The sequence below is a fragment of the Ctenopharyngodon idella genome, chromosome 18 (genome assembly GCF_019924925.1).
Source record: "Ctenopharyngodon idella isolate HZGC_01 chromosome 18, HZGC01, whole genome shotgun sequence".
Taxonomy (NCBI): domain Eukaryota; kingdom Metazoa; phylum Chordata; class Actinopteri; order Cypriniformes; family Xenocyprididae; genus Ctenopharyngodon; species Ctenopharyngodon idella.
Genome location: NC_067237.1, coordinates 21,197,990 through 21,211,961, shown reverse-complemented (window position 1 = coordinate 21,211,961; position 13,972 = coordinate 21,197,990). Strand labels below are relative to the sequence as shown.

Here is a 13,972-nt window from a genome sequence, read left to right as displayed (position 1 = left end):
ATAAACTAAGAATGAATTGTGGCTGCTGATAATGTTGTGTATTGGCACATGCTGTCTGTTCACTAATCATAAAATCATCAAATTCGCTAATCTCAGCTATTGCATCACCTTTATTTATATAGCGCTTTATATAATACAGATTATTTCAAAGCAGTGTCACAGTAATAAACAGGAAAATAACAATCAATGATGCAAAGTTCATCAAATATGAGACATTCAAATTCTGATGTAAAGCCAAGTGAAAAGTGAAGCCAAAGCATTTCGATCACCCCCGGTGGCTGGCTGCAGTATAGGTCTTAAACCCCACTTGTTCCATGTAATCGAATGGGACTCGAGCCACACTAAAAATTCAATTACACTTCAAATAATTTTTTTCCAAAGATGGTTTCTGTCATTTTAGGTAGTTATCATCACGCAGATGTATGTTCAAGTGTTCGTTTTTCCAATAAGTTTGGTTTTAGTTCGTTTTTTGATGCTATGAAAACGGGGTGTAACATCTTGATTGACAGCCGTGCTTTGGAATGAGACTATGGGAGCAGGAGTGTGGACGGGATCTTGATGCTACGGCACCACCTCAGGATCACTACTGCGCAGACTTAGACTCTGAACAATGTAATCTACAACGACCTTTACTGGGATGTTTTGGCTTCATTTTTCTACAGGGAAGGAAGCGGAGATGCGCTGTCCATCTTTTTTTTTTTTTTTACAGTCTATCTGTAAAACAGCTCTACAGAAGACAGTAGTTCAGCTCAAGTCAGTTGTGTTGATTCAGTTCAGTTCAATAACTGTAAAGTTTATCAATCATGAAATGAGTTAAATTCAGCTATAAGCAACTCTACAGAAGGCTATAATGTTGTTATTTAGCTGAGTCAGTTCAATACCAGTGTCAATGTTGCAAAATTCATCAATTATGAAACAAAGTCAAAGCAAAGCATTGGTGTCATCATCCAGCTTAATTCAGTTCAAGTTTTGTTCTCATCTAATAGTGTCAGTGCAGTCAAATCCATAATATTACTGAATATTAGTGTCTTTTTTAAACCCCATCATGCAAATTAAGTATGAATACAATGAATACAATTATCTCATTTTGTAGGCCGACTTTGCTCTATACCAGCATATTTAACATCTCCTAAATGTGGTTCATCAGAGGTTAGTAAATAAAACACAAGGGTTTTACAGAATATAACCATGCTGCGACTGTTTGTAAATTCGCCCCTCTCAATTTTTCATACAGACAAAAAACGCTGCAAGCCAAACCACTTTCTTCCCAAAATTGCTCCAAATATTCATTGTAACAAATCACAGTTTCTCAGATTAGAGCAATACAGAGGAAAAAAACATTGTCGTTTAATCAAATGGAGCTGGCAGAGCGGCTGCTGGATGCTCAGTGAGAGGTTTTGGTATTCATGGTTTCTCCTGCCTCTGTCTCTGGCTGCAGGCTCTCCTGGGGGCGCACAACAGATTGAGAGCCATTGTTTGGCCAGCATTATAAATGCTAATGGTGTTTGTGTAAGGATGTGTGTGTGTATGTGTGTGATTGGAGCAGTATTGATAGAAGTGTAGAGTAGACATGACTTCAGAAATCTCTAGTACACATTAAGGACATGCATTAGGATTGTTCTGTGAAAATTCGTGCTCTTTACATGAGCTGTAAATTGTTTAAATCAGTGGATGTTTGACAGTTGTGTGCAGTACTCCGATTATAGAGAAATAATATTATTTTTGAACTATAATATTCAAATACATTTTCACTTTGTATGCAACATATTTCTGTTATAAATAATGATTATTGCTGCCAGCAGGCGTTTCTCTAGAGTCATCAGGAGCTCTGGAGAGTAATAAATGATAAAGGAATGGTATTTTGGTATCAGCAATGCTTGAAATGTGATATTTTATTTTCATAAAATGCCATTACGTCCTATATGACATCAAGACATCTAAGTCAAACAGCTGCGTTTATAATGATATAATTTTTCTGCTGTTACAACCCTTAGAGGGCAGTTTGTGAACCATTGGTTTAAATTATTAATGCATAAGTATTGAACTAAAATGTACTATTGAAATTTACCAGTCCCTAAGTGTGTGCGACACTTACTCTATCTCAGACAAGATTAGACTTCAGTTTAATCCAAATTCCCTCGACCTCATTTCACCCATATCAGATGCAGTAGTGGAAAAATCACACTTTTACTGCTAGCTCTATAAAACGTTTATTGGGTTTTAATCCTTTACTAACATTCGAGCACTGTGGGCCTTTGTGTGTGTGTGTTTGTGGCTTCTTGTTTGTACCAGTTGAGCTGCAGGCATTATTTGATATTTATATCAGTCATCACAGGTTTGACAGTGCATTGGGACAGGAAGTCACACTTCATTTATAGCACATTCTGAAACTCGACTCAATGCTGTTTTTGTAGTGATGAGAGCGCGTGCAAAGCTCTGTGTGTGTGTGTGTGTGGGGGGGGGTTATAGGTATAATTACTTAATTATACATCATTTTTTTTAAAATATAAAAACAATAAAATCTGTAATAGCTAAATGTGGTTTATTTTACCATAGATTGGGGGCAAATTTGTGCTCAGAAATGAGCTAAATCTGACAAAACCTCTTGTTGGAGATATCAGGTGACATCCACAAATGTAAATTGATTAATTAAATAAATAATATTATCATTTTAAATAGGGCTGCCACTAACGACTATTTTTATATTGATTAATCTATCGACTAATTTATCGATTAATCGATTAATCTAAACGATTAATTTTCCACCAAAAATTAACATTTTTTCTTAAGAACATTTTATTTAACTTGGCAACTTTGGCATTCAGTAGTGTACCATGAAAAAGTATAAATTTGATAATCATATTCAGGACACTATGTGGTGACTAGTCCTTCTTTTGCAGGAATTCAGTCACATGGCTTTGCCTACAACTAAGAGAAAAATAAATACAACTAAATTATATAAATGTAAAATTCAGAGTGGAAAAACATTCTTAATGTTATTTTAACTTGGCAAACTCTTTTCATATTGTATATGAATAGTATTTATTACCTGTGTACGTATTATATAAATTTGTATTTTTAAATGTTATTCATTATGTCATTTATGCCGTTAAAAACCCACCCTGTACAGCGATAATTAGCTGTTCGGCTGAGCTTTCGATGTTGTTACGGAAAGGCAGAAGCTGACCGGTTGGTTCTTGTCACATCATGACCTGCGGTGCGCTTGTGGCATTTTTAAAAGTTGAGATGTTGAGATGATCTTGCCGTGGCATAGGCACGCCTGGAAAAAACGAGCGCGCCGCACTGCATGCTTCTATTATGAGCGCGCTTGCTGCGCACCTACATTTGAAATAAGAAACTTGCGTGCGCAAAAGACACGATATGTGAACGGCCCCTTTAGTAGGTTAAAGGACAGCGGATTTTAAACCTTCTGCCTTTTCCGGCGCCATTTATATTGTTTCAAAAGATTTCTATTTCAAATAAATGCTGTTCTTTTAAAGTTTCTATTCATCAAAGAATCCTGAAAAAAAAAATATATATATATAGTTTGCACAAAAAATATTAAGCAGTGCAACTGTTTTCAACATTGGTAATAATAAGAAATGTTTCTTGAGCATCAAATCATCATATTAGAATGATTTCTGAAGGATCATGTGACACTGGAGTAATGGCTGCTAATCAGCTTTGCAATCACAGAAATAAATTGCATTTTAAATATATTAAATAAATGCAGCCTTGGTGAGCATAAGAGCAACTTTCAGAAACATTAAAAAAATCTTACCGACACCAAACTTTTGAACAGTGCTGTGTTAAAATGACATGAATCACTGAAACAATGACAACACATAGTAATTTGCCATAGCACCACATAACAGGTGACTTATGTAGACCTTCACACAATGTAATCTTTTATCTTAGTGTTGAAAATGCTCATTTTCATGAAGACATGGAAGGCTTTGGTCACTCTGCATACAGTACCTCCATGAAAAAAAAACTCTTTAACTATCACCTATGATCAGCGACTCAGCCTGACCACAGAGCCACTAGACAGATAGCAGAAAGAGAGAGATGGTGGGTGAAGGTGGAGGTCAGCATCTCTGCAGCACTGCTGAATTCCTCCAGCTGTTCCTGTCTGAGATTGTGCTTCTGTAATCTCTCCACATCAGTGGGAGTGTGTCCTCTATTGTGTGTACCTGTGTTCTTTCCGACCCCCATTCATTCGAATGCCTTTTCCTCCAACATGCACAAAAAACTATGGACAGAAGGAAGAGGGAGACAAAGAAAGACAAAAGGGGCTTTCACACTGGGTAGTTATAGGAACTCAGTTATAGGAAGGAACTATAGCCACCAGGGCAGTCGTCTGAGAGCTAATGTTTCCCCGAGGGCAATTTTCCTAGTTGCATTCGCACCGACAGTAGGAACTCTGAAGTGACGTAAGCCATCCGACAGCGGTGTCATTTAAGCACAGCATTCAGCAACTGGAGGATGCCATGATCGGAGCTGTGTTTTTGTTTGGTGTCGTGGGTTTCGTGATAACGGAGATGGAATGTAGACATGCAATTGAAAGAGCAAAAAGGAGGGCTAAGAGACAAAATCTCCTATGACAACTTGCAGTGCTAGATATCATCAAGGCTGAGTAAAAGAACACAATACTGCAAATAAAAGCGTCAGGTAGATGCTATCTGTCGCTGTTTTCCATGTTTGTAGAGTCAATTCGTGGAGTAAGTATAACTGTATTTACATGGCTTTTTAAAAATGGCGGGTTCCGGTGTTTTGTAGGGCATGCGTTCAGCCAACCAACGTATACTTACATAACTGGTAGTACCTATTGTGCTAGGTTAGATCCTACTCTGAAGTAGGAGATAATTTAGTCCCCCCCAAAAGGCGTTCCTATAACTAAAATCATTCCCAGGTCCTGCAGTTCGAACACGCCAAAAAGCGTGTATTTCCGCCAATAGAAATTACGAAAACGTTTCTCCGGTGCGAAAGCCCTTAAAAAAGGACAAAGTATGTAGGAGAAGGTAGAGAGGAATCAGGGGCCCTGGGGTGTAAAATAAATGAGAGAAACAGACAGAAACAAATGCCCCTTCCAACCATGCTTTGATATGGCAGACATATTCAACTAACACAAATTGGTTTATTAAAATTGCTATTTCCTTTTCAGGTCAGATCTACTTATAGTCACTGATTTATGTCTTAATTGTATATTTAATTCATTTATTTAACTTATTTAATCTAGTAAAGGAGTTTTACATCTTTTTGACCCTGTTCCTCTCTCTGGGCCACAGGTTTATGATACTCCTCCCATGGCAATGAAAGGTCCACCCAGTAGAGATGGTCAGGAGATCTATGACACTCCACCTATTTTGGAAAAGAGCCAGCTGCACTACCAACAAACGGTAACAATCCATCTTTGTCTTCATACATGACCGACACAATCAGTTATACTCTAGTTTTATGTACACCTTTGATCTGCACATTAATGGGGGTTGCAGAGATCTGAATTCCCTGAAACAAAACACGACTGACCAGCAGTTTTGCTCTGTAAGCAATTTCAGTCATTTTGCAAGCTTTAGTCAGACTTGGCAAATTAATTTACCACCCACTTTGAACACATCACCCCTCCGAAACTCTGCCACTACTGACATTTCAGCTAACCCAATGACAGTAAAAACTAGAGTGTAAAATAATTCACAAGTAGAAAGAATTTCTGACCGGGTAGTCAGTCATAGGACACCTATTTCAGTGATATCTGACAGGAACATTTTGCGCAAGATATTCCAAAAAAAAAAAAAAAAAAAAAACTTGGAGCACCTTCAATCAGTGTTCATTTAGCAAATGCTGTGTGTATAACTTAAATTAGCTCTAGCCATCTCACTACCGTATTAGTTATTGTCCAATTTTAGACATATTAGATGTCGAGGTAAAACGTTACCACATGTACTTAGTAATAACAGTAAATTATGCATAATAGCAAGTAACTAACCCTAAACCAAACCCTAACCCTAACTCTATAGTAAGTACATATAGTTAATAAATATTACTCAGTACTTATTTGAGTAATTACAATGTAACTACGCCACCTTAAAATAAAGTGTAACCGAGGTCAATATTGGACATATATTGTTTATGCTTGTTATGTTTCTATCATCTTATGCAACCGCATACTTGCGTGTGATCTTTAAAAACATGAATAATTTAATAACTGTTAAATGTAATCTTTAGCAAATCTCAAAATAAACTTTCATTTTTCATACTGTACATTGTACACAATGTTGTGGTGCCTAAATTCACTTGTAACATTTAAAATGATTGACTAATTATCAACAGTATCGGCCCGAATTTTAATATCGGTACATCGCTAATGAGTTCAGTTATGATTATATCAGGCTAGTTTTGGTAAACAAATTATTCCTCTTTACAGGTATATGACATTCCTCCATCTGTCAGCAAAGATGTTCCAGATGGTCCAATCAGGGAGGAAACGTATGATGTTCCTCCTCACTTTGCCAAGATGAAGAGCCTAGAGAATCAGAACCAGGCCTATCTGTCTCAGATCCCTGGCGGACCCGAGCCTCCCATACCAGAGGACGTGTATGATGTTCCTCCTCATCAGCCAATAGGAAAACGGCAGCCTGAGGGCCAGGAGATCTATGACATCCCTGCCAGCCTGCGAAAGAGTGGCCCACAGGACCACCACCCTGCAGATGTGTATGACTTCCCCCGCGAACGGTCGGCAGTTGAAGAATCGGCCGACTACGTCTACGATGTGCCTCCGCTGGTGGGGCGTGACGCAGTGGCCACAGAGGAGCTCACGGTCAACTTTAAACGCCTATCGGCGTCCAGCACAGGAAGCACTCGAAGTAACCTCTCCACGTCCTCTCTGGACATGGTGCCGGTGCGTGAATCTTCTGGGCCGGGTCGCCTGCTACTCTTGGATCTGGACCAGGCCATGGAGCGGCTGTCCCGTCATCAACAGGCGGTGGAGAGCTCCGTGTCCCTCCTAATGTCATTCATCAGTGGGAACTGGCGCAGCCCCACTCAGATGGAGTCCAACCTCCCTGCCATCCGACAGGCCGTGGATCGCATTCGTGTGGCTGTCAGGGACCTGCTGGAGTTCGCTAGAGGTGCCGTGGCCAACGCCACCCAGGCCACTGACCGCACGCTGCAGACCAAGCTCGGCAAGCAGGTGCAGAAGATGGAAGAGGCCTTCCAAGGTCTGGTGAGGTACAGTCAGGCACTGGACTCTCTGGGCTGGTCCCCTGCAGCACTGATGGCACCTTCTACAGGCACCGGTGGGGACGACCTAGACCGGCTGGTCATGTGTGCCCGTGGCGTGCCCGACGACACCAAGCAGTTAGCGTCGTTTCTTCATGGCAATGCCTCTTTGCTCTTCAAACGGACAAACAAACAGCAACAACTACCGTTGCCACCCGTTCCCCATACCGGTGACATGCTGGGTCAGCTGACCAACAACAACAACATCTCAGCCTATCAGTCAGGCACACCTGAACGGGCCAACATCCAGTCCCGCCCATTACCCTCCCCTCCCAAATTCTCAGCTGAGGAAGAGACTCCAGATAGGCCGTACGGGACGACAGAGGAAGGTTGGATGGAGGACTATGACTACGTCCATTTACAGGTACGCTAAAAATGAAATCTTTACAAAATGTTTGTTTCTTTTGAGAAGGAAACAAACATTTCAGGTGTAGGATTCAGGTGTATGTTCTCAGCCATCAGTATGATCAGTGATATGTGTGTCGACCCTATGTGAGCTGTGCCTATAATCCCTACTGTGTCGAGCCTCAGGCCTTTTCATCAATCACTACGACTGCATGTGCAGACCTGCTTTTCCTTAAAGCCTTAAAGCCCACATACATCTTCCTTTAGCACCAGCTGTTATGTGTCTGCTGTGTGGTTCTGTCAAAAGCTTTGCTGAAACTGTGCAGATAAGATTAATTCTGTTCAGTCACACATATTTCTTCATCTTTCAGATGTCATGCAACTGTTTTTATTATTGTTATTAAAAACTATGATAATTTAATGTTTAACAGTATAATTTTAAATATTTTTGCATTTAATACATTGCAAAAATGGTGTGTGAAAGCTCAAATATTTGATATACAAATACCATTTTATATATATATATATTTTTTTTTTTTTTGCAAGTCGCACTTGACTGGGCACATTTGAATGGGCATATGACTTCTGTCATATTTTCCACAACTGAAAATGGCTGAGTTTCACTGTGATATTATACTGCCCCCCGATGGAGTGAATGAAAAATTTCAGTGCACATTGTTTGAAGTCAAAGAAGTGCATGGATGAATGCATGGTATTCACTTTTGTTTTTTTAAAGAATGGTGGGAACAGTTGCATGGCGGTTGTGACTTCATGTAATAGCAAAGTCTCATGAATATGAATTAGGTTATGCACAAATAATTTAACATGATCTTGTACCCGTTTTATCTGAAATCAAGTTTTTGACTCGTTTTAGAACATGCTTTACAAACTGTAATTCACCCATCTATTCATAGACCGTAAATTATTTATTCATTAAAAATGTATTTTCACTTTCTATTACAGGGTAAAGAAGAGTTTGAAAAGAACCAAAGACAGCTGTTGGAAAAAGGAAGCATCAAACACAACAAGACTCTGCTGGAACAGCAACAGGTATATGAGACTCTAACACCTTATTCACAGAACTAGAAAGTTCTTATGAGTCACAATATCTTATTTTCTGAGTTTCACAATTTAGGAATTTAAATTTAATCTCTTAAAATAGCACCTATAAACTTAACTCTAACAGAACACAATTCACTGAAACCCTCAAATGCTTAGAAATGTTATAGGAGTCATAAACAAAGTTGCTATAGTATTGAATACATTTATTTACATACTTAATACTTACTTACTTACAAAGCCACTTGTTGGGCCTTTGAAACATTTAGCTGAGCATTTTTTTAATTACATTTTTTATTTAATTATTAATTACATTTTTTCCACATATATATATATATATATATATATATATTACAAAAAAAATATACGTATTGTCTATTTACACTAAGTGTAAATAGCCTGTCTTGTTGCAAAGACTATTTACATTAACTCGACCCACCAATGTCTGGTTGGGTCACACAATGTCTGCAGTGGCGTAGGCTGTTGGGAGTATGGCACATGGAAGTAGCTTTTGATGCGATCGACCCGAGTTCGAATCCGCCTTTTGCCGAGCTCGCTCTTCTCCCTTTCCCCATCACATATCAGATCAGAAAGCCATTTATTTTCAATAAAAATTAAGAAAATATTTGAAAAGTTATAATAAAGGGCCTAACGAGTGTTTTATAATAAAGTATTTACCGGGTGGAGTTAGGAGTAGGTGTAGGGAGGGGTTTATTGTCCCAATAAGGTGGCATCCATTTAATAATTTTAATAAATATAATCATTTACATTATGTTATTATTGCATCCTGTTAATGTACAACAATACTGAGGTGCAAATAAGTATCTGCCACTATTTATAAGTATAAATAGCATCTAACAACTATTTGCACTTATTGCAAAGAACTGCTACTTTAATATAGCTAGTGTAAATAGAATATCGCCATTTTCACTTAGTGTAAATAGCATATGCTAAGAAAATGCTGCTATTGTCACTTAGCGTAAATAGAACATATTTTTTTACAGTGTTATTTATTTATCTAATAAATGCAATATTATTCACTCATGTCCCTAACCCACAACAGCTGAAGCAGTTTGAGCGGCTGGAGCAGGAGGTCTCCCGACCAATCAACAATGACATTTCAGGCTGGACTCCGCCCTCTCACTACCCGCAGACGCCGCGCAGTAAGCTGTGCATGGGCGACCGGCAGCTGCTGCTCTTTTACATGGAGCAGTGCGAGGCCAACATCACCACGCTCACCAACGCAATCGACGCGTTCTACTCCTCCATCAACAACAACCAGCCGCCCAAAATCTTTGTCGCCCACAGCAAATTCGTCATCCTCAGCGCTCACAAGCTTGTCTTCATCGGAGACACGCTCTCCAGGCAAGCCAAGTCTCCCGAGGTGCGCACCAGGGTGGCTCAGCACAGCAACACGCTCTGCGACAAGCTCAAAGACATTGTGGTCAGCACCAAGACCGCAGCCCTGCAGTACCCCTCGCCAGGGGCCGCCAGAGACATGACGGAGAGGGTGCGGGAGCTCTCGGGCTGCACCCAGCAGTTCCGCATGGCACTCAATCAGCTACTGGCCATGTGAGTGCAGGGGTGAACGGGCCCCGGGACAGTACAGAGCCTCTTTTAAACTCACTGGACAAATGTACCCTGTGCCATGAGCTTTTTATCTCCAAAAAGGACAAAATGATTAACGGGCAGAGCCATTGGTTGTAAATGAATCACTGTAAATATTTAAGTTGCTGTATGTAACGGGATGAACGCAGACATTTGAGGAACATTTTGAACAGTGGAGGAGAATAGAGATGGAACATATCTAAAGAGTAGATTTAAGACATTATGCATTATTATAGCTAAACTGTAATTATTGCTCTGATTATTATAATTGTCATCATTATTATTATGAGATGCTGACTAAAGGTGTTTAAAATTTTAAAGGTGTATGTAGAAGTACAACCATTTCCATCAAAGATCAGATTTTTTTTTTAATGAATTGTGCCTGTTGAAAGCAAAAATGGTGTTTAATGTTTATCCTCTTGCTGTTGTTCAAAGAGGCTGGGACAGTGTGAACGCAAAGCATGCTGGGAGTCAGCCGATTGACAGACGTGCTGCGTTTAAGTCCATTTTTTATGCCATTCCCTCACTAACTTCCCTCTGTCTCATTCACTCGGATGTACATCATTGCTTACGTTGGATGAGTGCCCTCTACTGGCGGAACCCTTGAAATGTGTTTAAATGGAATGCCCTAAGCCCTTGATCACTTGGAATCTGCAATGGAGCTGATTTATTATTTACAGTTTTTTTTTTCCCCCTTACGAATTTGTTTTACGCACCATTCTTTAGACTTGTATGTATTTGGGCTGTTGGAGAAAATATGAAACATTACACAAACGGAAATGATAATACAATAAACTGTGTAAAAAACAGTTAGCTTAAGGTAGCTACAAGTATTATGTGGTTAAATGTCAAAATAACTCCAATGTGTGGGGTGGGGGTAAATTAAGCATAATCTGCTGTGACATCAGAATCGTGTTGCATTGTGGTCTATGGATCTGCCAGAAGTGTGCATATTGAGTAGACTCGCTCCCTCTGTCAAAATCGAGGGGTCTGTCCAAATAATCTTCCCTCGCGAAACGAAGTTGAACGCACTTCAAAATGGCGTCGGGCATTCCCCTGTGCTTGGGGATGTTCGCGAGTGTCTAAAAATGGAGTTAAATGCAGCCATTCTTATTTACTGTGAGAGTTCAGATGACCCAGATGTACCAGAGCAAAGCGTCAAAAGCAGTGGAGAACACATCATCCAATTTGGACCACTTTAGGAAACAAATGTAGTGAAAAATCTGGAACATTTTCTGAATGCCTGTAAGCTCCACAAATGCCTGCTCATGGCTGCGCCCCTCTGGCATGTTTTAGGCTAGTTTGAAACCTTATCATGTTGTTGTTGGAGATCTGATTATGTTCTAGAGAAGAGTCAATATTCAGCATCTTTTGACCTTCACTGTAGTGCCACTTCCTGCTGGACAGGTGCATTGTGGCATCACCGTCCTGAGAGGCCCTGATTTAATTTCTAACCTTTGTCTCTCAGATATCGCACCACATTCAACATAGACTGAGGCGTTCAGTGCACAAATGTACTATATCCAAAACCAGCTTATGTAAAACTCTTCCTCCACTGCATCTGTTTCTGAATGGAGACCTGAACCTCCTGCCTCAACCTCCCTATCCTTGTCTTCTAGCTCCCTGTTGGTTGTATTCTAAATTTAAGAATATGTCAGAAAAAGTAGTTTAATGAAACTTATTAAACTTTTTAAAGTACTGCAACATGTTGTTGTGCATATAGTCAAAATCCTTATCCAGTTGAGAAAAAAGAAAGAAAGAAAAAAGAAGCATTTAAGCCAAACGTTGACCTGATATATGTTGTACTGTTATTCTGTTTTCAAATCTGTGTTCAAGGATTTGAATGATATTGACATATATGTTACTGTAAATTGCATAACTGGAAATATATGTTTAATATATTTTCATTAAAAAAAAAATAAATTCCAGTCTATCTTGCTATTAATCATGTTTTTGGTGATACATGTGTATTTAAAACATACATTTAATACATTTTTATTTCAAACAATTCTCAAACTGATACAGATCAGATGTAGCCTTCATTGGAAATGGATGCTTATCATCATGCCAGCCACATGTCCTGTATTCTTCTGTGAAACTTAAGGTGCTAAAACCACCTTGTGCAGTGTTTCCTTCCTTGATTCTGAGTTAGACCATTTAGCATAAGCAGTGGTGGACGAAGTACACAAATCAAGTACTTGAGTAAAAGTACAGATACGTATCATAAAATATTACTCAAGTGAAAGTATTTAGTGCTCCTTTTCAATTTTACTTGGGAGAAAGTACAAAAGTACTTGATTTTTAATGTACTTAAGTAAAAAAGTACTGATTGATGGATGTTTATTCTGTAATTTTATATAGGCCACTTATATATTTTATATAATCCTATTGCTCAAAATAATTATGAATGATTATGAATTGTTAAATAATCAGCACTTGTCAGTATGGATGGAAGATTAGTGGATGCAGATACATAATATGTAATGTGTGTTGACAAACAATATAAAAACAGATAAAACATATAGGGCTAAATACATACCATTTCAAAAAATTGCTACAGCAGCGGGGAAGATGAACGTGCATGTGTTATTTTAATTTGTGTTAGAGTTGCACGATTGTGGATAAAATGAGAATCAAGATTTTTATTTGTTTCTTTCAAATAGAAATCATGATTCTCCCATGATTCTGGACAGACAACTAAACAAAATTGTGTATAATTATTTACTAGAGGACAAAATATTAATTGCTTCAGTCTATTTAAAAATATTTAATTCATTAATTTAATAAAATGGGTTTGAATGAATGATTTAATGACTCACTCATAACTATTTCACTTGTTTCATTACTGGATGAATCAATGTTTTTGAACAAATCTTTTGAATCAATTCCGTATTAAAGCATTTCAGTGGGCTTAAACAGATCGCCCTTTACAGCAGATTTAGTTAAAAAACAACTGACCTAAATATGATTTTCAGTTACAATAATTCATCCTAAAATTCAACATTAATAGGCTGACTTACTTTTCGCCATTAGGTCGCGCGCGCACTCGAGGATCCCCCAATTCTTGGCTAATTTTCAGTCAGACTTGTGAATTCATTCACTTGAGACTCGCTCTGAACGGATCATTGAATCAATTGTTGATGTGATTTGTGAACCGATTTAACAGGATGATTGAAAAGAACCGCTTTTACGTCTCTGAGCATGTGACGATTTCTTCATTTTAAAATAAGGAGTAACGATATGAAATGTAGTGGAGTAAAAAGTACGATCTTGCTTTGGAATGTAGTGAAGTAAAAATAAAAGTTGCTCAAAATAAAAATACTCGAGTAAAGTACAGATACTTGAAAAATGTACTTAAGTACAGTAACGAAGTAAAAATACTTTGTTACTGTCCACCACTGAGCATAAGGGTATGAAACAAAGGTGTGAGGTGTCCCATTATGCTTATGTTCAAATGATGGGAATAATGGCGTTATAAATAAACGGCGTTACTTTTTTCAGTGACGATCAAACGAATTACTTTCCCCCGTTACAACGCCGTTACCGTTACTGACAATAAAATGTGGCGTTACTATAATGAGCTCACTGAAGCGGTTTTCATCCGACTAGACTCTCTCTCAGCCATAGGACCTGCAAAGATTTTTCTCTGGTGTGTGTGTTGGGGTGGGACACATGCTAACTG

The 13,972-nt window shown here is 38.6% G+C and overlaps 1 protein-coding gene across 2 annotated transcripts in view; it reads left to right on the top strand.

Moving 5' to 3' along the window:
• The window catches only part of bcar1 (BCAR1 scaffold protein, Cas family member), a 101,164-nt gene extending 88,946 nt beyond the window's left edge, over nt 1–12,218 (top strand). For both annotated transcript variants that reach the window (XM_051870042.1, XM_051870041.1), the window contains exons 4-7: nt 5,289–5,399; nt 6,425–7,642; nt 8,587–8,673; nt 9,746–12,218. In XM_051870042.1, the coding sequence (XP_051726002.1) occupies nt 5,289–5,399; nt 6,425–7,642; nt 8,587–8,673; nt 9,746–10,258 (1,929 nt within the window). In that variant the 3' untranslated portion in view covers nt 10,259–12,218. The remainder of the gene's footprint in view (nt 1–5,288; nt 5,400–6,424; nt 7,643–8,586; nt 8,674–9,745) is intronic.
• The last annotated feature ends 1,754 nt before the right edge of the window (nt 12,219–13,972 follow it).